This window comes from Anguilla rostrata, chromosome 18 (genome assembly GCF_018555375.3).
Source record: "Anguilla rostrata isolate EN2019 chromosome 18, ASM1855537v3, whole genome shotgun sequence".
Lineage (NCBI taxonomy): Eukaryota > Metazoa > Chordata > Actinopteri > Anguilliformes > Anguillidae > Anguilla > Anguilla rostrata.
Genome location: NC_057950.1, coordinates 7,619,325 through 7,643,379, shown reverse-complemented (window position 1 = coordinate 7,643,379; position 24,055 = coordinate 7,619,325). Strand labels below are relative to the sequence as shown.

The 24,055-nt window shown below is 41.0% G+C and overlaps 1 protein-coding gene and 1 long non-coding RNA gene across 9 annotated transcripts; one reads left to right on the top strand and one right to left on the bottom strand.

The window, feature by feature from the left end:
- The first annotated feature begins 63 nt into the window (after window positions 1–63).
- wnt8b (wingless-type MMTV integration site family, member 8b) lies at window positions 64–17,783 on the top strand. Of its 8 annotated transcripts, XM_064318359.1 has the most exons (8): window positions 65–322; window positions 3,040–3,153; window positions 3,265–3,334; window positions 7,625–7,658; window positions 9,677–9,815; window positions 11,065–11,190; window positions 13,130–13,272; window positions 15,396–17,783. In XM_064318359.1, exons 4-8 carry the CDS (start codon window positions 7,644–7,646, stop codon window positions 15,939–15,941), a joined length of 969 nt encoding a protein of 322 aa, XP_064174429.1. In that variant the 5' UTR covers window positions 65–322; window positions 3,040–3,153; window positions 3,265–3,334; window positions 7,625–7,643; the 3' UTR covers window positions 15,942–17,783. The 8 variants fall into 8 exon arrangements, with proteins under 8 accessions (XP_064174422.1, XP_064174426.1, XP_064174425.1 ...); XM_064318361.1 differs by lacking the exon at window positions 3,265–3,334 and having other exon boundaries at window positions 3,111–3,153; XM_064318358.1 differs by lacking the exon at window positions 3,265–3,334 and having other exon boundaries at window positions 68–322.
- LOC135245342 (uncharacterized) lies at window positions 17,764–22,786 on the bottom strand. The gene is made up of 4 exons (XR_010327196.1): window positions 22,331–22,786; window positions 19,555–20,554; window positions 18,008–18,396; window positions 17,764–17,868 (listed from the first exon to the last, which is right to left on the bottom strand). It is a non-coding gene; the product is annotated as an uncharacterized LOC135245342 (long non-coding RNA).
- Window positions 22,787–24,055: the final 1,269 nt, after the last annotated feature.

The following is a 24,055-nucleotide window of genomic DNA, read 5'->3' as shown; positions in this document are numbered from 1 at the left end:
CCCCTGAAGGAATAAATACCAACAAGGGCTTGTTTGAAAGGTTAAAGGCGTGTCTAATTCGTTCTACTATTTGACTGACGTGACCAAAAACCAATCGCTGCTCGGATAACAAATATAAACCGATAAAAACTCGGATTGGCGGCTTGACATGTCCATCATTTTCTAAGGGACGTTGTAAAGGAAATTGTAATCGGATTGACTCGAAACTACAGAACAACTACGTTTTACATATGAATGGAGCCTTTTTGGATCGTAATCACGCTTATACGGACGACAACTTTATCGAGATGCATGTATTGGATATACGGAAAGTTAATGCAGTGTAAGTAAACTACAATAGAAACTGAAAACTTTTTCTGAATGATTTATCTGATGCGCTGTCATGAAAGCTGAAAATTGTCTTTATTGTTTGCAAGTATCAAACCGTAAAACACATTCCTCTGAAAGTCAAAGATTATAAAGAAACCAAAACATATGGAAAACAAATTGCAAATAACCTTCAACATGCTGTAATTAGGCATTTCTTTAAAATCTAAGAGTCATCAAAACTAACTAATAAAACCGCCAAACACAAAAAGCATTCCTCCACCTAAGTCCCATAGCGTCAAACTGAAAACCCCCACATCCTATGTATCATAGTTTCTCAACAGCATAGAAGCCAGGAAACGCAAAAATATGATAAGGGCCCATAACATTTGATTATAATATACACCGAAAACACTCTCAAGGAAAGGAACAAAAACAAATATATTTAAAAAGGCAAAAAAGTTTTGCATTGAAAGCTGAACATGTGCTAGGGAAAAGATGTGTGAATGAAACAGTGCCCTTCTCAGGGGGGTTGTCAGTCTTTTGTTTTTGTGTTGGTCCACCGTAACGCCATCCTGGAGGAGGTTTTGAATCCTTCTCCTGAGAGTGATCAGGTCCACTGATGAGTTTTGGTAGACCTTGATGTTCCTCGCCTCTTACTGGACCTGCTTGAGGGTATTGATTATCCTCCACTGGTTCTGAAGCTGAGGTCTATACTGGGACTATAGGATGCTCACGTCACAGAGGACTTGATACCTTTTCGGGTCAGTGGTACAGAAGCCAGACGTCTAGCCTACAGAGCCTGCAGCATGGCGGTTATGTTCTGAGTCACTGCATCCGTGGGGACAGCACTCAGTCAGAGCTAGGTGGCGTCTTTATGTAAACCGAAAGACCTGAGTGGGTAGACACCTGTGGGCAGATATCCAAGCAATGTCTTTCTGTCTATGAGTGATAGATTCATGTGAGACATTTGACAAAATGATTTGTGGGTCCTGGCAGACTGCTACTGTTTGGCTAGATCTTAAACGTAAAAATTCACTGAGCTCCACCCTTCAATCAATCAAGCAAGAGATTACAAATTATTTGATCCTTATTTTCGATGCCGTCTTCAATGCCATTCAAGACAATTAACAAAAGACAGGTGCTGTTTGAGGTGTTCACCTCCCAAAACACATGATGTCACATGACAGATACATCAATCATTCAATTGTGCATGAACACTTAATTACATTTCATGATCTGCCCTGCACTATAATATGCAGAGGCAGGAAAAAAGTTTATAAACATACTGATTTCAATATATTGCAGACATAATTAGGATAATTATATTACAATAGAGCTTCCCATTTAAGGATCTTGTTATTAATGCCCCGCCCCCTCTTCTTCTTCCAAGGTGGACTGATTCTGTGCCTATATATTTAAGAGTTTTAATATTGGGATTAATATTATAAAATGTTTGGCCACGGGTGAATTGAGATTCTTTCTTCTAGAGTAGCTCTTATGTTCTGACAGTCTGGTTTTTAATGGTCTGGATGTCTGTCCTACGTATCCAACTGAACATGGGCGAAAGAGAAAATAATGACGTTCTTAGAACTACACGTGATATGGCTCTTAATTTGGTGTCTTTTGCCAGTTCTTGGGTGTGTAAAAGAGCTTGTTTTAACTAAATTATTACATGCTGCACTCTGAAGCAGGGGAAACAGCCATGTTATTGGTTAACAGGTGTTACTGGAAGTGGTGTCTTTTGCGTAGTATTGCAGTCAGGCCTGGTGTTTTCTCCGTTTGCTCTTTTTGCTCTGTTTCTTGCCTTGCTACTGTGTAAAGCGTCCTTGTGAAAGTTCTCTGTAAAAAGCGCTATGCAAATTAAATTGAATTGAATTTCCCTTCTTTCCTCAGGTGGGTGTTGCCCTATAGGGCTGCCAACCAATGTTGCACAATCTGGTTTCAATACTGGAATTACAGTTTTGCTTTAGCAATAGGCACTGGCCTGGTTGTAAGTGGCGTACTGGATGGTGGTAGACCTTATGTATGGTCTTGGGTCCACCTGCAGTGTTAGTCTGTGTGCAGTCCTTGGGTTCGGAGTCTGAGTTGAAGGTTTGTTATCCAGTCTCAGTTGCCAGATGGTATGGATTGAAAATGCGCAGTGGCACAGTGGTGCAGTGAGGAAGCACTGTCGCCTCACAGCAAGAAGGTCCTGGGTTCATTTTCCTGCCGGGGCCTACCTGTGTGCATGTTCTCCTCTGTGTCTGTGTGGGTTTTCGTTCAGGTGTCCCGCTGGTGATACAATAACTACTTATTTCACTCATTTGCATTTTCAAATATTTATTTTCTCTGCCTCTTTCTACAAACCAATGAGATTTCACAGGTTTAGGACAGTAATGGAAGGTGGGACAGTAGCAAAATTATGTGGAGGCCAGACCACAACCCTTTAGTTTAAGGTGTCGATAAAAATGAGGAAGGGGTCAATTTAATGTTCTGTCAACATGGACTGGACCCGCCCTCATCCCGTCCAGGCCCATGTACCCCATAGTATGAAAATTGACATTTGCATGCTGCCCCAAATTAACAGCATACTTGAAATAATGGTAAATAGGCTGTATTCACATTCTTTTAGACCAGCAGATTGTAGTCGCCATTTCGGTGTAGTCGGGGAAACTGATTTCTCTCTAGTTGCATTGAGTTCTTTCTGTAGGTGTCCTGTAGTTACACATGTCCTGTGGTTTCTTTTCCTAGACAACTCATGATATTTGTCTTCTGCCTCTTCATCTTCCTGGCCTTCACCTGTCAACATTACTGCCCATCAGCTGGACCCTTCTAAGGGAGTACTGAACACTGCACCTGGAAATCGTAAGCTTTTTTGCTATTTCTATTTAAATTTCGAACCTTTTCGCCAAAATATGTTTACTTGGCCCCGCCCTTCTAAGCCTAACTGCTTCTTCTTTGCAGTATTTCTTGCAGCTTTAGTGCCTATTTTTTGTGCACTGCAGGCTCATTGTATCAGGCTACCTGTGGTTTTAAAAAACTTAAAGTAGATAAGATTTCACTCAATTTAATTACCCCTCCACCTCCCTCTCACCTCTCACTTTGCAAAATAATTGGACAGACTTCCAATAATTTGATTTCCTCTAAAGCCAAAGGAGGCTTTGTGTAAGATTATTTTTTGGTGTGTGTGTGTGTGTGTGTGCACGTTCTTATTGGTTAGTCACAACTGATTAAAGCAAACCTTTTTGAGTGGGGTCAGAATAGTCTGCTAGCCTCATTTACACTATCACCTCCCTGTTTTTTGAACGGACAATCCGGAAATACATATGCAAATTGAGAATTACATATGTATTAACTGCCAAGACGCATTGTGTCTCTTTTAGGGGAGAATGGCAGCAAATTACGATTTGGGCTTATTACAAATGCTTAGTGAATCCCATTTATTTATTTATTTATTTATACTGTGTGTTTGCAGTCATTTAGAAATAGAAAAGGAAGTCGTCTAAATTACAATACACATTACGTAAAACGCTGTACAAATTAACGATGTTGCGGGGTTGTCTTGCGGAGGCAAGCTACACGTATACACAGAAACAGCACCAATTATATGACGTTCTATTGTAGGCAGTATCATATTCAAATTCTTTATAATAGTTTGAAGACTATGAACATCACAGCAACTTACATCTCATTCAACTCTTAACAGATAACTTTTGGTCCCACTCTGGAATGTGGAACCCAATGGTGCCTGTTAAGAGCTGAATTAACTCTGTTAGAGCTGAATTAACACTGGACATTTTTGTGTGTACTGGGTCATATCTTCACTATTTTTTGTATTTAACCTTTAAGTTTTTGTTTTATGACTCACAAAGCATGCCAACAAATGCACATAGTCTTATACATTTTTTTTAAAGCTGCAATTTTCAAAGTTCTGCCCTATTACTTTATTTATTTATTTTTTTAGCATTACGTAAGATATATACGTCCCACTTAAGTAGCCTAATCCTGCTAAGCAAATAAACAAAAATAACAAAAAATAAATAAATAATAATTTTGCACCTGTTTTGCATTTTAAATGGAAATTGGTTTGGTATGTTACAATGTTTCTTTCCAGCATTGTGTGTGTGTGTGTGTGTGTGAGCCGCCGGGCAGACGCGGTATAATTTAGAGGCGTTCAGACGCGGGATAACTTACACAGTATGTGATAGGCTACCTAAAAAGAATTGAAATAGCTATAATTGTTCAACGACCCAGTTTTTAAAATAAGCTCTGACTGCCCTTAAATAGCAGTAGTGTATTTAAATGTTAAAAATATAATTAATAAGTATATCATTATAAACATATAAAAATAGAATAATGAATGTTACCTCATCTTAGTCCAGATCAATCAAAACGACACTTTAAATTATCATCAACAACGGCAATAATAATAATAATAATAATAATAATAATAATAAGCATCATCGTCATCAATTTGTTATCCCAGTTAGTAGCAACAGCATTTAAGAGGCACTCCTTTTTGTGAATTCTCTGGATTCAGTAACTTCAAAATAAGATACCTTACCAAAGAACTTTGTGTTAATCCTAATTTGCACAAAAGAAGATGCGAAGACGTCAAATAAAAGGGGGCCTGCAACGTCTTAAAAGGTCAGACAGGGGTCTAGGGGGAAAAGAAAGTAGCACTTCAAGCTGCGTTAGCTATCTCTTATCAGGATTAAACATGCAAACACCCAGACGCGACTGTTATGTTTTCCTTTATTTAAAGCGACGTTTAAACCTATTACATGACTCCGTCATAAATGCTTTTATCAAATAAATATTATATTAAATCTTTATAGAATTAAATGTCTTTCAGGTCGCTCATCATTCCAGCTGTCTGTTGAGACGTCCGCGTTTCTGGTTGCTACTTGTGAAGATTTAACCGTTTTACTGGCAATCGAATCAAAAAGCAATTGTTTGTGCTTTTACGCCTGTACTGGGGTTTAAATTTCAACACATAATAATAATAATAATAATAATAATAATAATGCTGTTGTTTTTATTTCTTCTTCTTCTATTGTCATATTGCTGTTTAACTAATTGGATTTGGCCACTTGTCGGAACTGACTGATTAGAAAAACAAAATAAATGCGGGTTTATTTATGAACAAATCAGTACATCACTGTGCTGTTGGTCTATGCCAAAATCTATTGGATACAATATTTAAATGTATATGTTTCCTTATTTAAGATGCAGTAAATAATAGCTTGAGATTATGATTAACACTGTTTGGCGTAATATCCATATGCTGCGCTATAGGCCTATTGTCATTCCCTTGTGAATGAAAGGAAACACAAATCGTTTAATTCGTTTTTTAGGTTTCCGACTGATGTAAAATTTCAACGCTTCTCAATTATGTGTTTGGTTTTGTTTTTATTAGTTTGGCCACCATCAAAATAGACTTCAGTGTAAGATTAAGGAACAAATGATGAAGTAATTGCTCCATACTGCAACAAGAAAGTAAGGTTAGAATCAATTAACTTGTAGTTTTTGTTCTTCCTATTTTGGAAACACAGACTGACAATGTTTTACTGAGTTTAAATAACCAAAGACGTTCAGTGAGTTGCAATTTTTAAGACTTAAATGATTTGGTCGACAAGGTTGCCAAATACAAAAATAGCCTACTGAGGTGGACTGTTTCCGCAACATTGTGTTGCTTGTTTTTCTTATCAATTGAAGATTGATGATTAAATCTAATTTGTTATATACTTAGACAGACTAAGGATACTGATCCCCTTGGTTGCTATAACATCTGAGGCTAGTTCCATCTGATAAAACGCCATAATCTGACACCATTATCTTTTCCTACTGTATAAATCCCTTTCAAGTCGTTGTGTAAATGAACTTTTAAAGCGGGTCTTGGGGGAGATCTGCGCCCCTATTTCGGTTTCATATGAATTTCCTTCTAGGGTTGACACGCAGAGAGCTCTTCCCCGCTATTTGTCCTCGCGGAACACGGGGTGCCCTTTTGATCATTTCAATCTCCCCTTGGTACAATACTCCTGATTGGCTGGAAGTGCAAGAAGGGGGAAAATCTTTAATTAAGCAGATAATCTCTTGTTGGGATGAGAGCGGCTCCATTTCAGAACCCCCCCTCGTCTCCCACATGAAGCCTTCACACACCCGAAATCTGCATGTAGGTATATAGCCTTGTGCAAGAGACCCTCAACTTTTCAGCCAACAGATCTGGTCGTCTTTATCCAGGATGTTTATGCATTTGGAGGTCTGCTATTACATTCTAATATTGGTGACCCACATGAAGTCTTGTTGCAGTTGGTAAGTTCAACAGCTTTAACTTTTTGGATCTTTGAAAGGGAGGAATTGGATTTACAAGCTACACCAGAGACTGGAGAAATAGAAAATCATGAATGTGTAAATATATTGGCAAAAAATGACGATAAAAATCGGTTAGATTGACTATAAAATGAATCAGTGGAAATGTAGGCCTTTGTATTTTGAGTCAGTCAATGCAATTGGTCTTGAAGCTAAATACATGTTCAGTAATGTTCATAGTCATGTTTATCTAAATATACATCAATTATAAATTTTGACATGTTCTTACTGTTTATCATGTTTGCACGAAATACAATTTGATTTAAAACTTGAAAAACTAAAATTTTGCAGGGAAAGTGTTGAAACGTCAGAAATTATATGGTGCACAAATAGGCACCTTCGTTTTTTTAAATTTTCAAATATTGAAATAAGCTATTCCCAAAATAATAAATAAATAAATCATCTTCATCTGACAGATCGCCTTAAATGTTGCATAATAGTGCGCTCTCGACGCTCATCAATGTTTTTCTATAAATTGTTAAATATTTGTATTTGCACTTGCATTTCAAAACCAGTTGTAATGATGAAATATGCGAACTTAATAAGTTTAATTTTCATCACATTATTATAAGTTCCATCAACCACGCCACCTTACCAGTGCGGTCTGGTAGATTTTGCAAGCAGTATTTTGGTATCTCTTGTATTTCAAAGGAAAACATAGTCTTTATTATGAATTGGTTGGAGTGATGTTTATTATTGGTGATGGTTATAACATTTTGAAAGGAATTATGAGCACTTTTTACACACACACACACACACATTGATGGCGCTACCATAAACCTTTCCATGGTAGCTTTAGGTACTGGTTCAAGGGGTAAAGCATATGAAGGTGTGGGGTGGTCTTTGACTCAAGAACAAAAAAAACATTTACTATCACTATTAATGTGTTTTTAAAACTTTCATTTTGGATACGGAATGAAGCACATATTGCTTCGCTGAGCTAATGGTCTGCTCCGTCTTCCAGGTCAGTGAATAATTTCCTGATGACCGGCCCAAAGGTAAGACAACTTCCTTTTGATCTTTTTTTTTCTGCCCTGATCTTCTTGTGCCGGGAAGGCGACGTTGCGAACATGTTCCGTCACATTTCAGAGGTCAGTGTTGTTCCTTTCACATCGGAGAGACATCCGCTGGCTTTGCCCACAAATCTGTCAGGATTACGCAGACCGGTCCTTTCAAAGCTGAGGACGAGACGGTTACAAGTGGCCTAATTATCGTCTGCATTTCCATCGGGTCCGCACAATGTAAAGTAACTTACCCTTACTTGACATTCAGGCAAGGGGGATTGTCGTCCGTTGGACACGGCATCGACATTTTACACTTTGAAAGCTGGATGTCTGGCCATAATTGTGCGTGTGGGAGCGCTGAGTGAGAAGCTGCGCTCCCGTGGGTGGTCATCATTAGCGAGCCAGACGACTGCGAGGGAGGCTGCGGTTCAACCTCTCCGAGGCACTTGAGACATATTAGTTTGTATCACTGGTGATCCGAGGGTCTCACCTCCCGAAGGGGAACTGCGTTAAAACCAAACCAGAGTGCAATAGGTGACGCTAAACATAACAGACGGTAGAGGACAAAAAAAAAAAAAAAGTTCCGATTGAGAATAAAGTTTTGACTGGCGATCTTGAATAAGATTTCCTGTGTGAGCTTTTGTTGGGGCTGGGTTTTTTGTTCTCAGTGCACGCTCGTGGTTCATGTCGGTAAATGATGTGTACCAACATTTATCAATGAAAGCATTCTATTGCCAGTTCTGAATGTATCTCAGTATGTACTACGGCTCCTGTTTAATTGGAATCGTTGTATAATTGGAGTGCTGTATAATGAATGAGAATTGCACAACAATCGAACAGTTCAGATGGCAATAATTCATTTAATGGTGCTGCTTGAAAAGACAAACAATATCGTAAAGCTACAAAAATGATCTTTTGTTTGCCAGGTGTGCGTAAGTAAGTGAAGGTTCTATGAAAAGATCATGTGTATATATAATTGATGTAATCGCGACTGTATTACATTTTAATTCAGGTTCATTTGCACAGAGCATGGCATTTAAAAGCAGAGACACTTATATGAATGAAAGCTTGGAAAATGCTTTAAGTAATTGCATTTGAAAGAAAGATACTAGATCAGAGGACACAGATTACATGAGAAGACACACATTATGGAATAAAAATAACGCAGGTTGTATGCTAGCCATGAACCAGCCAATCAAAGCAACAGATATAAATAAAAAATAAAGGATGAATGCAAAACCTGATGATTTTGTATACACAGACTGGAGAACATAGAAGGGGAAAAACCCTGTCTTCAGTGTTTGTATGATTATCCAACTGTTCAGTAATGATAGATGGATAGATATATAGGTAGATATATGCATAGATAGATATATTATTTATTTTTTACTATACTTCATAGAGTAGTCCTTTAAAACATACTTATACTACAGAATCTAAAGACTAAAATACAGGAAATTTCACTCAGAAGATACAAAAGAACAAAACCCATAAAACTATTTCACTCATCTCTCATATTCCATTCTAAGTGTCCAGAGTCTTCACCTCACCATTTGCAATTCCTCCCCAGACACACGCACACATATGCACACACACACACACACACACACACACACACACACACAACACCCCAAACGAAAGTCCACACGATTTCAGACATCTCCAGTTGATCCGTTTGAGGGTCATTCTGGCATTATCTAATAGTGCAAACATTGCTACATCACTCTCTACTCATTGTGACATGGAATCTTTGTGCCCCTTCAAAATAGACTGACGGATGGACGGACGGACAGATAGACAGATAGATAGACCGATCGATAGATAGATAGATATATATATAGATTGATCGATCGACAGATGGACGGACAGATAGATAGATAGATAGACCGATAGATAGATATATAGATTGATTGATCGACGGATGGACAAATAGATAGATAGATAGATAGATGGATGCTTTCTTTGCACGCTTTGCTGACAGGGACGGGCGTATTCTTCCCTTTGATTGGCAGGCCTATCTGATCTACTCCAGTAGCGTCGCTGCGGGAGCTCAGAGCGGCATTGAGGAATGCAAGCACCAGTTTGCCTGGGAGCGCTGGAACTGTCCGGAAAGAGCGCTCCAGCTTTCCACCCACAGTGGCCTCCGCAGTGGTACGAGCCGGCCTCGCCCCCCAAAATGCTACACTGCGCCTACATTCACCAATCAATAAGCCAGGTCTCTCCCCCAAATGCAACACAGCTTCTACATTCACCAATCAGTGAGCCAGGTCTCTCCCCAAATGAAACACAGCTCCTACTTGCACCAATCAGTGAGCTGGTCTCTCTCCCAAATGCTACACAGCTTCTACCTGCACCAATCAATGAGCCAATCAATTTAAACTAAGACAGCCATCCTCACATAAAATGTGAGTTGATTTAACAATCGGCAATCTAATGTAGACTAAAAGGAGAGCATACTTTACTGTACTTATGTATATAAAGAGGACTGTACATGTGTAAGTGTGCCTGCTTGCTCCATGTCTTTATGCAGCCACATTATGCCACATAATTCTAATTCTTGTTCTGTCACAGTTATAGTTTAACCCTTTAACAACCCATTAAGGTGTGAGATCACAAATGCGTGATTAGAATGTTCTTAACTGGACATTCTAATGCTGATGTAACAATAACTCCAGGTAATTGAAAGCAGTGGAGTTCTAGAAAAAAACAAGACCAGGTTAAAACCTAGTGGATGGCTGGACCTAACACACGTGGTCTGGCCGACCAGTGGTGTAACTTCATAACTCGGCCGACCAATGGTGTAACTTCATCACTCAGTCACTCCGTCTTTCAGTCACAGACATTGGCGTTTGTAGGGCTGGCCCTGCTGTTGCGGTCCAGCCAAAAACATTCCAAAAGCCTAGTCTTCATAGAGTTTAGGCTAACTGGAGAGTCTAAACTGCCCATAGGTTTGAGTGTGTGAGCAAATGGTGAGCAAATGGTGTGTGTGTGAGTGGTGATTGATTGGCGACCTGTCCAGAGTGTATTCCTGCCTCTTACCCAATGCGTACTGGGATATAACCTTATATATAAGTGATGTACACCTTATATCCATCAAAGGAAATGGCTCCGTAGATGTGGATATTTTCCTTCTACCAATCTGAATACTTCATACAGAAGATAAGTTTTGTAATACATCATAATGCATTCATATACAGAATATTCATTATATTGCATTATAATGCCTTCACTAATGCACATACTAATGCATCACCACAGTGTAAAAACCCCTGAAATGTATCAGAAAAATGAAGAGCACTGGCTGCATTTGCGTGCGTATGAGCCAACATGGCGTCTCACCCTCTGCTGAGTACGGAGACACGCGGCTGCTATTACCTCACACGGTCGACCTTCTCCGCAGCCAATAGGGAGACGGCGTTCGTGCACGCCATCAGCTCGGCGGGAGTCATGTACACCCTGACCCGGAACTGCAGCCTGGGAGACTTCGACAACTGCGGGTGCGACGACACGCGGAATGGACAGCTGGGTGAGAAGCGCCAGTCACGGCTGTAACCCCCAACCTTAACTCTCACGCACACGTAACATAACCTGAACCCTAATGCAAAACCCCAACCTGTTTCTGTGCAATATATCAGACGTTGAATTCTGAAATTCTGCCATTAGATAGGTGTCTATGTGAGACTCTGTAGTATCCAGTATTGTTTCTTAGACTATGGGTTGGGACCCACAATGGGTTGTGGGAGTGTATGAGATGGGTCCCGGAATGAGTCTGTAGTCTACTAGGCTATGCTAGTATGAGTATTTGATGGGCCCAAGAAAGGTACTAAATTTCTAATTTTGGTCCCGGTATTAGAAATTTAAATATCCTGTAACACTGTAAGTAGTATTGTAGTGAGTAGGGTTACAGCATTTATACATTGATATACATTATGCATACATTTTGTTTGCAGTTATTCTTACTGAAAGGGTCACTGGCATTTGATTCAAACAACCTTTCTCTGTGATTTACAATTAAAATGTGTTTGCTTTTTTCTGTACAAGCACAGTTTGTCGAGTTTAATGTGGAAACCTCTGATCTGATTGTGATTGTGATGGAAAAGAAAACATTTACATTTAATTGTGAGTCACGGATTAAAAGTTAAAAAGGGCTATTTCTCTGAAAAACTAGTCAGTCTCACTGTAACTGTTTAACAAGCGTAGTTGAAGTCTAGTCTAGTTGAAGGGTAGTGACTGTGGCGAGCAGAACTCAGATAAAATATTTAATCAAATCTGTTTTTATAAATGTTCAGTATGCCCAACGTGCTCTTCCCATAAGAATTTTTTTAGGAATTCAGTACAGGTGCCCTTTAAGACAAAAACAGTATGATATCAGCCTATGGTACTTCTCAAACAACAGTTTGATAAACAGATATGAAATAAAACTAGATTATGCAATGTTGCAGTTCTGCTGGCATGTTGTGATATAGAACAGTCTTATCTGACTGCGTTTTGATGGGCCGATATTGCAATATTATATAGCTCTGTTTTGATGGGGTGTTATTGCGCTGTTATCTGGCTGTTGTTGTGATGTGTGATATTGCACAGTGTTTCCCAATAGGGCACTTTTATTGCACTGTTAAAAATGTAATAATATGGTGCCATTTCCTCAGGCAGGGTTACGGCTGGGCCGATGTTACTTTGTGTTATGGGTGTGACACGGGATGGGATCTCGGGGTTATCGGATGGTGTTACAGCGTGAGTTTGGGTGATAGATATTTAGATTGTAGTGTTATCTGCATTGCAGAGCTGTTAGAATGAGGCCTCTTGCTTGATTTGATAGAGAGGTGAGAAGTTGGCCGCACTCTCCTAATTAAAGAATCTAAAAACATGTTCCCTGATGGTTCAATAATAAAATAACCACTCTTTAAAATATAATTCTGAACCAAGTGCATTGCAGTTGGGAGTCTTATAAAATGCTATTACAAAATACAGTATATGCATTATCTGCATCTGAGGAGTTTGCTAATGAAATTATTTCATGATCATCAGTCAATTCCACAGTTCTTTTTAGAATTTAATCAAAACTATAAAGAAATAATAAAGAATATATTCTATATATAGACTATGAAGAATGATATGTGATCTGGAGCATGATCCAGGAGAATTTTAATAAAATATTACAGGACCTCAATTTCGCCAAGACCAGCTGAGACACTAAAAAAAGAATCCTGTTTAAAGAATTATGGCACTCAGAACTGTGTAAAATCTTTTTCTCCAGTATGTATGATACCCCCCCAAGAATGAAATAAACAGACATCACAGCAGATTTTCTGCATCGTGTTTTTGATTAAGAGCACAATTATATATGCAGTTTTATATGTGTTACAGTGCTGTTTAATTTATGTGATGTAGTTTTATACGTGTTACAGTGTTGTGTGGATCTGAGAGATGGGGTGCAGGAGTGTAATGCCTCTCCTGTCCTGCAGGGGGCCAGGGCTGGCTCTGGGGAGGGTGCAGCGATAACGTTGGCTTCGGGGAGGCCATTTCCAAGCAGTTCGTCGATGCCTTAGAGACGGGGCAGGATGCTCGGGCGGCCATGAACCTGCACAACAACGAAGCTGGACGCAAGGTATGCTGGGATACCTGTCTCTTGGGATGTAATAGGTCACAACCAGGGGCTGTGCTCCATGGATGTTCAGGTCTGCGTGTTACAGGTGTTCAGATCTCTGTGTTACAGGTGTCCAGGTCTGTGTTCCCTGGAATTTTTGCACTGTGGTCAACAGGCATTCAGGTCTTTCTGAGCATTCACGGACAAAAGGTCCCATCTCCGGGGAAAGACTGGTTCAAGGTGGGCCCTGATATTACCGATCTCCAGCGAGCGGGCCACCAACAGCACAGCACGGTGAAAGCGAAGTGCCTTTTTTATCATTGTTCACCCCCCCCCCCCCACCCCGACTCTGTAAAGCAGGGTACCACCCAAGTGGCCCATTCAGAGCCTGATAAGGAAGGTGCCACTCGTTCACATAACAGTGTGTTCGCTGTACCAGAAGAGCCTATTTACTGCTCCTGAATGTCTTTTATGACACGATCTCAACTCAAGACTCTTGGGCCCAGTGGTGCAAGCTTAATTGGTAGACCTAGGGAGCCATACATTGGAAAGGTTTGGCATTATGTGGGTTTTTAAAAAGTGTTTAGTTTTATTCTTGCAATAAGGATCTTACATTTATGTTGGTCTTTGTTGCACTTGAGAAACCGGTGGGGTTGGTGACCATATGGCTGAAGTGTTCTTTGTTTGGGCTACCAAGCTTCCCGTCCCACCTGGAGTACCATTGTGACAGAAGGAAAATACTGCAGCAGAACCCCCTTTTTAACTTCCTCCTCAAAAGACTTTCTGTTTGGCCCTACAGAAGAAAATACGTCGACTATGGGCGACGCTAAACAAATACTCCCTTTCCTCTCGGTGGAACAATTCATCTCCACGTGAAACTGTCAAGCTACCTCACCTTCACAGAAAGCTGCTTCCACAAAAAAAAGAAATGTCCCCTTTCAAATGACAGCTGTTTGTTTTGGATGAACTCAGGAAATGGGGGGTGGGGGTGGGGGTGTGCGTAAATGCCAAGACAGACCTAAGACTGAACCCCAATTCTGTCCTTCCTCCTTTCAGCGCATTCAATCTTTTTATGGAGAGGAACGATGGAACATATATGCAGCTCTTTCACGAACGGACCATTGAAAAGAGTGATCCACACAAGTGAAAAACTTATTATCAGATGATTAAGAACAGCACAAATAAAGAAACTAGTAGCTTGCATGATTTCTTTAACCATGCATGATTTGTGTGTGTGTGTTTTTGGTTAGGCTTGGGACAGTTTTTAATAATGGGGAAATGAAAGAGTTCCATTGTGGGCATGCTCTCTAGTTCTCTCTGTCCCAATTAAGGAGGCAATGCAGTGGGATCTCTGTGTGCCAGAAAAGAGGATAATGCCATCTAGCCTCTGTTCCAGTGAAAGTTGGATGATGCAGTGTGTGATCTCTGTTCCAGTGAAAGTTGGATGATGCAGTGCGATCTCTGTTCCAGTGAAAGTTGGAATATGCAGTGCAATCTCTGTTCCAGTGAAAGCTGGAATATGCAGTGCAATCTCTGTTCCAGTGAAAGCTGGAATATGCAGTGCGATCTCTGTTCCAGTGAAAGTTGGATGATGCAGTGCGATCTCTGTTCCAGTGAAAGTTGGAATATGCAGTGCAATCTCTGTTCCAGTGAAAGTTGGAATATGCAGTGCAATCTCTGTTCCAGTGAAAGTGGGACAATGCAGTGCGATCTCTGTTCCAGTGAAAGGCGGGTGATGCAGTGCAATCTCTGTTCCAGTGAAAGTCGGATGATCCAGTGTGATTTCTCTATTCCAGTGAAAGTCAGATGATGCAGTGTGATTTCTCTATTCCAGTGAAAGTCGGATGATGCAGTATGATTTCTCTATTCCAATGAAAGTCAGATGATGCAGTGTGATTTCTCTATTCCAGTGAAAGTTGGATGATGCAGTGTGATTTCTCTATTCCAGTGAAAGTCGGATGATCCAGTGTGATTTCTCTATTCCAGTGAAAGTCAGATGATGCAGTGTGATTTCTCTATTCCAGTGAAAGTTGGATGATGCAGTGTGATTTCTCTATTCCAGTGAAAGTCAGATGATGCAGTGTGATCTCTATTGCAGTGAAAGTTGGATGATGCAGTGCGATCTCTCCCTTCCTCCCACGCAGGCGGTGAAGGGGACAATGCAGCGGACATGCAAGTGCCATGGCGTGTCGGGCAGCTGCACCACGCAGACGTGCTGGCTGCAGCTGCCCGAGTTCCGCGAGGTGGGCAACTACCTGAAGGAGAAGTACCACCGGGCGCTGAAGGTGGACCTGCTGCGGGGGGCGGGCAACAGCGCGGCCAGCCGCGGCGCCATCGCCGACACCTTCAGCTCCATCTCCCGCAAGGAGCTGGTGCACCTGGAGGACTCGCCCAACTACTGCCTGGAGAACAAGACGCTGGGGCTGGCGGGCACGGAGGGCCGGGAGTGCGTGCGGCGCGGGAAGAGCCTGAGCCGCTGGGAGAAGCGCAGCTGCAAGCGGCTGTGCGGGGACTGCGGCCTGGCCGTGGAGGAGCGCAGGGCCGACACGGTGTCCAGCTGCAACTGCAAGTTCCACTGGTGCTGCGCCGTCAAGTGCGACCAGTGCCGCAAGACCGTCACCAAGTACTACTGCGTGAAGAAGGGCCGCGCCGGACGCAGGAAGAGCCTCCGTCTCCGGCGGAAACACTGAGGCGGTGGTGGGGGGGGGGCGACTGCTGCTGCTGCGCGCAGAGGCTGTCATCTTCATTCCTATTGGCCACGCCCCTAACAGCCACACCCCTAACTGCCACATACCTAACTGCCACACCAATAACAACCACACCCCTATCAGCCACACCCCTGAGAACCACACCCCTAACAATCACACTCATAACAACCACACCTCTAACAGCCACACCCCCCACAGCCACATCCCTAACAGCCACACCTATAACAACCCCTCCCATAACAGCCACACCCCTAAGAGCCACACCCCTGACAGCCACTCTTGTAACAACTACACCCCTATTAGCCTCGGCCCTAACAACCACACCCTTAATGGCCATTCCACCCCACCCTCATCCACACCATAACCCCTAACCATCATACACCCTTCTCCACCCCCCATTTATGGAAATGGCATGCACTGCCATATATTGAAACTAAATATATTAAGATATTGCAATGAGTTCACTCACAAATGGGCAAATTTACAAATTATGGCTACTTTCAGATATTGCAATATGTTAACAAAAAATACATTGCTGGGAAATTTATTTATCTTTATATTTTCCAAAAAGTCCACATATGTGCAAATATGTTGCGGTATATTCCATTTCCGAAGCATCCACTCAAAGGTACCCCACCCTCATCCCCCAATCACCTCTAATGGTTACCTACCCACATACTCCACATATGGAGGAAGTACAGCTACTGGGAGCCAAGGACACACGCACTACTGGATGGGGTGGCAAATGTAAATAAGGACAATGGGGTTTTATTGAACCTACATAATAGAACATAAGGAGAGTATAATACACGCATTAGAACTGTATAGGATTCATACTATATGCATAAATATATTTTTGTAAATTGTTTTGTTTTTTCAGATGTATTTGTGAAGTGACTTAATTTGCTTTGAGATGCATTTAAAACTAATTTGGCGCAAAAATGTTGAAGGCATATTTGATTTAACGAGTCAGTGCAGGCTATTCAAAAATACAAACTCTATAAGGAGAAAAACAGTGTCATAACAGTACCCCCCTCTCCCCCCCAGCACCCCCCATTATTGTACTTCATTATTCCTATCAGTACTGTAGTAAAGTTACCATCGGCTATGGAATTTGGAATTTGTGATTTGTGCCTTTACGTTTTTTAATTGGACAAGTCAAAAAAGTGTGGGAGGATTAGAACTTAATACAAATGTGGGAATTGGAGTACACTGGGTCCGACATAGAGCTGTATTTGGAAGGAAAGGACTGGGCATACATTCCTATTGATTTTCTACACAATTAAACAGTAAAATGCAACAATATACATCAGCCTCGAAAAGAACATTAGCCTCTAAAGTGTGTGGGTGCACATTACACCCTGGTAGCACCCCTCAAAACACACATGCATTTCCCACAAAATGTCCCCCATATTTCAAATATTTCCCCCCTCGTTTCCCCCCATAGAAATGGTTCACACTCTTATTTCGATAAAATGGCTTGCGCTCTCATTTGGTAAAATGCCTTTCAGGAGCTATGGTGTAGACTTTTTTTGTATTTACTTTCTTTACTCTGATCATTTCTGGTTTACTGCTATATACAGTATATACAGTACAGGCTGAAACCAGATTTTTCCACAAATTTATGCACAAAAACCACATTCTTGGCCATGCCCCACTGGTTTATTTAATTGTACATATATTGAGCACTTTGTAAATTGTTAATTTATTGCAGTTATTCCTGGTTAATTTGCTTTTTATGGTGTTTTTTTTCTTTCTTGGTTTGTGTGTCTCTTGAGTTTCTTGGTATCAAGCTTTTATGAGTAAAGTTATACTTAAAAGCCACGCTTTCCATTCTTCCAAAATCTTAATTGAGCAGTCTGCTTTCTTCATCTTTTTTTTCTTATTTCAGCATAGAGAAGGATTGATCCTGAGAAAGGAAACAAAACCAGGGGACAGAAAATGTTCATTAATGCATAGGAGGCTACCTTTGAATTGTAACTGCTTTGGTTATTTACAGAAAACTACATGTTTAGAGGTAAATAAAATGTTTGTAAATAACTAAATACCTCATTTGAAATGAATCATAAGACGAGACAAAAGCTATGACTTTGACTAGTCCCGTGGTTGAATTTACGGCTGGACCTGAGACAGAGCTGAGGCTGATTGGTGGTCCCTTCGGTCAGACTGGACCTGAGAAACAGCTGAGGGCGATTGGCCTGCCTGACACAGCTGAGGCTGATCTGGAGCCGCGTCAGTCAGGCTGAACCTGAGACAGAGCTGAGGCTGATTGGCGATTGTTTCAGTCAGGCTGGACCTGAGACAGAGCTGAGGTTGATTGGCGATTGCTTCAGTCAGGCTGGACCTGAGACAGAGCTGAGGCTGATCGGCAGTTGCTGCGCTGTGGCTCACTCAACTCCGCTTTCCTCTGCATTGTTCACTTCAGTATCAGATAACCCTGGGGCAAAATAACAACAAGAGCAGAAAAGCTTTAATCACAGTCTTCCTGTCCTTGTGCCTTTCTCAATTTCGCCTCGACAAATGCCTCCATTCTCCACTCCCGTAGTAATCCTCAAAGCAATCTCGACGCCTTGCCGATCGGAGCTCTCTTTACTGTTTAATACTGGTTTAATTAACTTTGCCGGGGGGGGTTAGCGAGAGGCGGACCTCCAGCCCTCCCTCCTCTAATTGTGTATGCTAATCTCCTTTTTCACACCGCCTTCTTGGGAGAGGCAGGAACAGAAAAAAAGGGGTTTGTTGGGAAACTCGGTGTTGCCGGTGCAGGGATTCCTGTGGCTGCTTTCTTCCTGGCCCACCTATTAGGCTCCTTTCAGTCCTCCAGCGCCTTCTTTGCTCGATTTAACAATGAGCGGCGAGCTAATCAGGCCCCTCGGAAACGCGGGCAGCAGAGAGAGCTAATCCCCTCTCCCCCGCCTCAATGGGCCGCCCGCTTCAAAAGGACTTTGGGAAAAAGCTTTGCACGGATTCACACTGTTCCCTGAATAGAAGTTAGTTCAAGTATTGTGCCCAAACAAGTGGGTTTTATAAACAAATGCTTTCCAGCAACCACCCCACCTGCAAAAAGTGCCAACCCCACGGGCAGCACTTGGGGGAACAAAAAAAAAAAAAGAGACCAGGCCCTCCAAATGTGACGGCATGAGAAAGAAAGAGCCAGAACATTCCACCTCCTACCCCCCAGTTCCCCCCCCCCATCCCCCCATCCCCCCAACCCGGTAAAGTGACATGTAAATACCTTATTGACATCTTATTTAGAAAAACTGCCATCAAAATCAAAAAGCCCCCGAATACAGTTACCAGAACTGATACACCCCCCGTCCCCGTCCCCCCCAAAGAATAACTATTGGATTGGGGCAAACCCTGGGACCTAATCACTGGCTGCATTACAGGAATACAATTGGGCAGGGCACTGCATTTGGAAATAAGTGACAGCAGAATCTTTGGTGGAAAAACCAGTACTAATAATAACGTTATGTACTTAAACCAACCATCTTTTGTGTTCTTGCCAGATCATAACCTTAACCTTAAGCATAACCTGAATGCATGACAATCGATGAATTTCTATTATTTTATGTTGAATATGACTACCATCACTTACCCGAGCAAAGGCCGCATTTTATGATACATTTCTCTTCTGTTAAATAGGATTGTCATGGGTAACCGTACTTGGTATAGTGACTCAGGAGAAGGTACCTCACCCATACCCCTGCAACACAAAACAGTACGTGAGTCCTTGTATACTCAAACAGAATTAGCAGGATGCTGATGATAAATTAGCTGTACGCTAGCAGGGCCTGCTGGATTTCGTGTCTTCTCCTGCGCTGGACCACCTTGCTGCTCATCACCAAAGAAAGACGGAGATCGGCTTAACAACATTCCAAATGCTCTTTGATTCGAGAGCTGTGCTAGCAACTCTGCCAGAGGCTGTGATTAACGTGCAGTGTTTGTTCTCTTGTTGTCACACAGGTACATAGTTCAGGCACTTTGAGGCCTGTCAAACATTGTATAGCAAAACAAAAAAAAAGCAAACAAAAAAAAGACGAACGAACAAACAAAAAATGTTTGAATAAAGTGCAATGCAATGACTAGCACTGGTTTACAGAGAATTAGTACACATTTCACCGTGTCAAACTGTAAAAGACTAAATGATTCTTAACACTTGCAGTACCCTGAAGTAAATGCAGATGTGCAAGGTCTCTGTGGCCTCTAGTCTGTATTACACCCACAGTCTGTACTGAACTCACATCCACAGTACGTCCACAGCATGAAGTGCAAACTGTACCGAGATGTAGCAAGATGTTTATACAGAACATAGCATTGCAGGTGAACCAAAATAAAATGCCACTGGAATGCAGAATTAAAGGTGAATCATTGCAAAACATAGCAAACTGTTGAGGGACATTTTAACATTGAAGAGGCAGGTCTTGCGTAGCTCATGGGGTTTTGATTGTGGGAGGTGTAGCCCTGATCCGGATTCTTCTCTCGGGAAACGAACTCAACCTCTGACCTTTTGTCTGGACTTCTGTCTCCTCCTCTCTGGATTTGCCATGTGAAGTTTGCACTGGGTCAGAGGTGCTGTGGAGATAACTGCCACCTCTCTGAGGAAGAGGAGGAGATTAGCCTGCAGTCGGAAAAGAGTCTGATCACCCTTTCACCCTGCATGGGACTCCTGCCCAATCAGCATCTCTGCCCATGACTCCTGTCCAATCAGCCTCTCTGCTCATGACTCCTGCCCAATCACCATCTCTGCCTATGACCTCTGTCATATCAGCATCTCTGTTTAGGCAAACTTCCTCTCTTAATGCAAATTTGAACCTGTCGCCAACACGCTTTAACACTTAATATTAGGAAGCAGTAAAAGACATTTCTATTGTTTGTAGCATGCGCTATTGTTTTACACAAATCAAGTGAGCTCTCCACTCCACAAATAATAACCAGGCCCATGACTGTAAAACAGTACTTCACACCTTTCATCTATAAATCTACATTCGTTTTTTAGTCGGATAAAGACACCGGTTAATTAAAATTGCTCCGAAGTGATGATGCAGGCCATGGGAAATCTTTAAATGACATGTAATTGTCCTGTGAATCCCCGACTAATTGGATTTATGGCTTAGGAATTAAGAACACACAACACAAAGAGGGCCTAGGGTCACGGCCTGAGAGAGAACACCAGGACAGAGCAAACCGCTTTTATCACAACCCCAAAATATCCACCCTTTTCTGCGAATGCAACTATCGCAGAAGAAACGTGTGGTGAGCATATACCGTAAGTAAAATATACTGCCTCCAGACTCAAATCATTTTCACACAACTTACAATAACTTGAATTAAATTTGAGGTTCGCTTATTTTTTTCAAACAATTTTTACACAAATTCCTTCACTTGTCTGTAATTGTTGTTCTGTCTTCCTTTTAAAATATTTTGTTTGATATGACATTTTATATGATTGTTTTGCTATTGCAAAGAAACCTTAACTTGTAACTTTAATAGTGCTCTACAAATTAAGGGTATTATTAATTATTGTTCTATAAATGGACTTCTAACCCCCAAGTTACAATTGTTTCTACAATTCTATTACATATTCAACAGAAATTGATTTATTGTACAGAGGAGTTTTTCAATAGTATTTGAATTTGAATAGAAGTCTTCAAATTATCATCCCAAAATAGTATTAGTATTGAGTATGTGGTTATCTTTTTAAAAATCTATGCAGTTTAACTTTAACCTTTGGTTTGCATTCATCTGGTGAAGACTGACCTCGGAAAGCAGCCAAAAATCTGTTTGTTTTTTTTTTGTTGTTTTTTTAAAAGGTTAAATTCAGTCTTGTTTACTTCCCAAATATTTCTGAGCTCTGGCAAAGAAACCAGAAGACAGCAGCAAATTTGGAAAAGATCTGCACTTTTTCAGGGTTATTCAGTTTAGCTCGGGTGTAATCCTCTGGCATATTTAATAAATGGACACGGCACAAAAAATCTTTTCATAAAATTATGAAGATTTTATCAAAAGACCTTTAGCTGTTCCTTTGATGAACTAACAGCTTACATTTAATTTAATACAAAAACTGTATTTTAAATAGCAAAAAACATGTTAAACTGTTAAACAGTATATTAGCGTCAAACATTAAGATTAATAATTGCATTGAGAATTCAAGGGTTACACCCTTATTGTGAGTGCATTATTAAGGTTTTCAGAAATATAAGAGTTCATTTTGTCAGTTTGGTACAATGTAGACAAATATAACAGTCACTCTTTAGGAGCAGCACAGCACAAAAGCCAGGCTGGCTGATGTTGCTTAGCGCTAGCACAGGAGATGGTGTGTATTTGCACAGATATCTGGTAGATTCTGCACACATTGTTGTAGTAGTAATCACCTGTATCCTAGTTTCCTTCAGTGGATGTTATTTAGTTTTGGCTTGTTTCGATATTTCTTCTCGATTTCGTGGTCACTCAGTTCGAGATTCCTTTGACTTTGACTTGGTTGATTGTAGGGCTTGCTGATGTGGATCAGCTGTTGATCAGTGTCTTGGAGACTGGCTGTTAATTAGTCACTGGGAGCAGCTGATCTGCATTATCCATTGGTCCAGTCAGGCTCTGGCCACGCCCTTCCTGTTGGCAATAAAAGGTAAAAGGGGAGGGAATTCACCTGTACTGTTTCCATTTCTGATTCTGCTGTCTCTCACAGTTCTCTCACAGTTCTCTCATTAGCAGACAAGTTTGTGTGATATTCTGCTAGTCTTTAGGGGTTTTATTTGCAAGAATCTTTATTCTTTGTTTGTCAGGTCAATGGCAGATTAGCAGTCAGAACACTGGAAAAATTTGACTAATTTAAGGGTGTTCTATTTAATGAAATACCTTTTTGCTGGGTCGTCCGCAGTAGGGTGGCTAGCAGAGCTATCTGGTTCATGCTGTTTGCCTAAACAATTGCCTAGCCCTGTAGGCTTTACTTTGTTTATGTAAATTAAGCTCCAAACTGTCTTATTTTTTTTTTTTTTCAATAGAGAAGACATTAACTATACATACTATATGTAAAAGGGAAAGGGTGACACTGCAAGATTTGTTTCCTTCTTGGTAGCGGCATTTCTTTTATATATTGAAGAGGCATTTATTACAACTAACTACTATTTAAAAATGTGTTCTTCCTTTTATTTTTTCTGTGGTTGGAACTTGGAGTCCTTCCTGATCAGCTGAGTTGGGGACAAAAGTTGCCGTCACATAATTGGCAACCACAAATGAACCTGGCAGAACTGGTTACATAAAACAAGTCCTTTCAAATAAAGAGGACACAACACAAGATCTCTATCTTTTTTGACACTTAGCCTGGTTTCCACCCACCCCTTGGCTGCTACTAGCCAGCTAAATAGTTGCTGATGACAACTGGTTACAGTATATATTGCAAGGCATAGCATGCTAGGCTAGTATTTGTTGATTATTTGAAAATGTCACCGGAGGTTGCAGTTATGGAGACCTTAGATTCGTCTTGGTACTTGATCCTGATCAGATCTCCATGGTGCCTTGTCAAACTGCATACCACATTTGAAAAATGAAATTGTTGCGATCAACTGGGGGAAAAAATGAGCTAAGGACAAATATGAGAGCAATGCTGTGGTTAAGATATGTTTTCTCACAGTAGTTAAGTGCTGTTGTACAGGGATTTGATCATTGTGGGCCTTATTTTGGGCCTACTGTAAAATACTGTTCATAACTGAGGTACACCTGACAGCCACAGGAAAGAGCTGCAGCCCTCTCCACTCTTTCTAAACCCCACCCAAAATCTTACAACTTTTTTTTCTTTTCTTTTCTTTTTCATTGCAAAATGATTTATATATGGTGTCAGCTACAGGTAGACTGATCATTTCTGCATTTTTTTTTTGAGACTGGAAATATCCATCTCAGGAGAATTTCCAAATTCCTACAAATGTCCACATAGGATTTGGACACATATAAGCAAACAAATGACCTAGTTTTATGTTCACAAGTCCTGTGCTTTTTAAAGAAAAATCCAATATATGGTCACCTTAGCCACAGGTCATGAACAAAAAATAAATAAATAAAAGGAATACAGAACTGTTTCAGCAGTTTAATGATTTGGAAAAGCA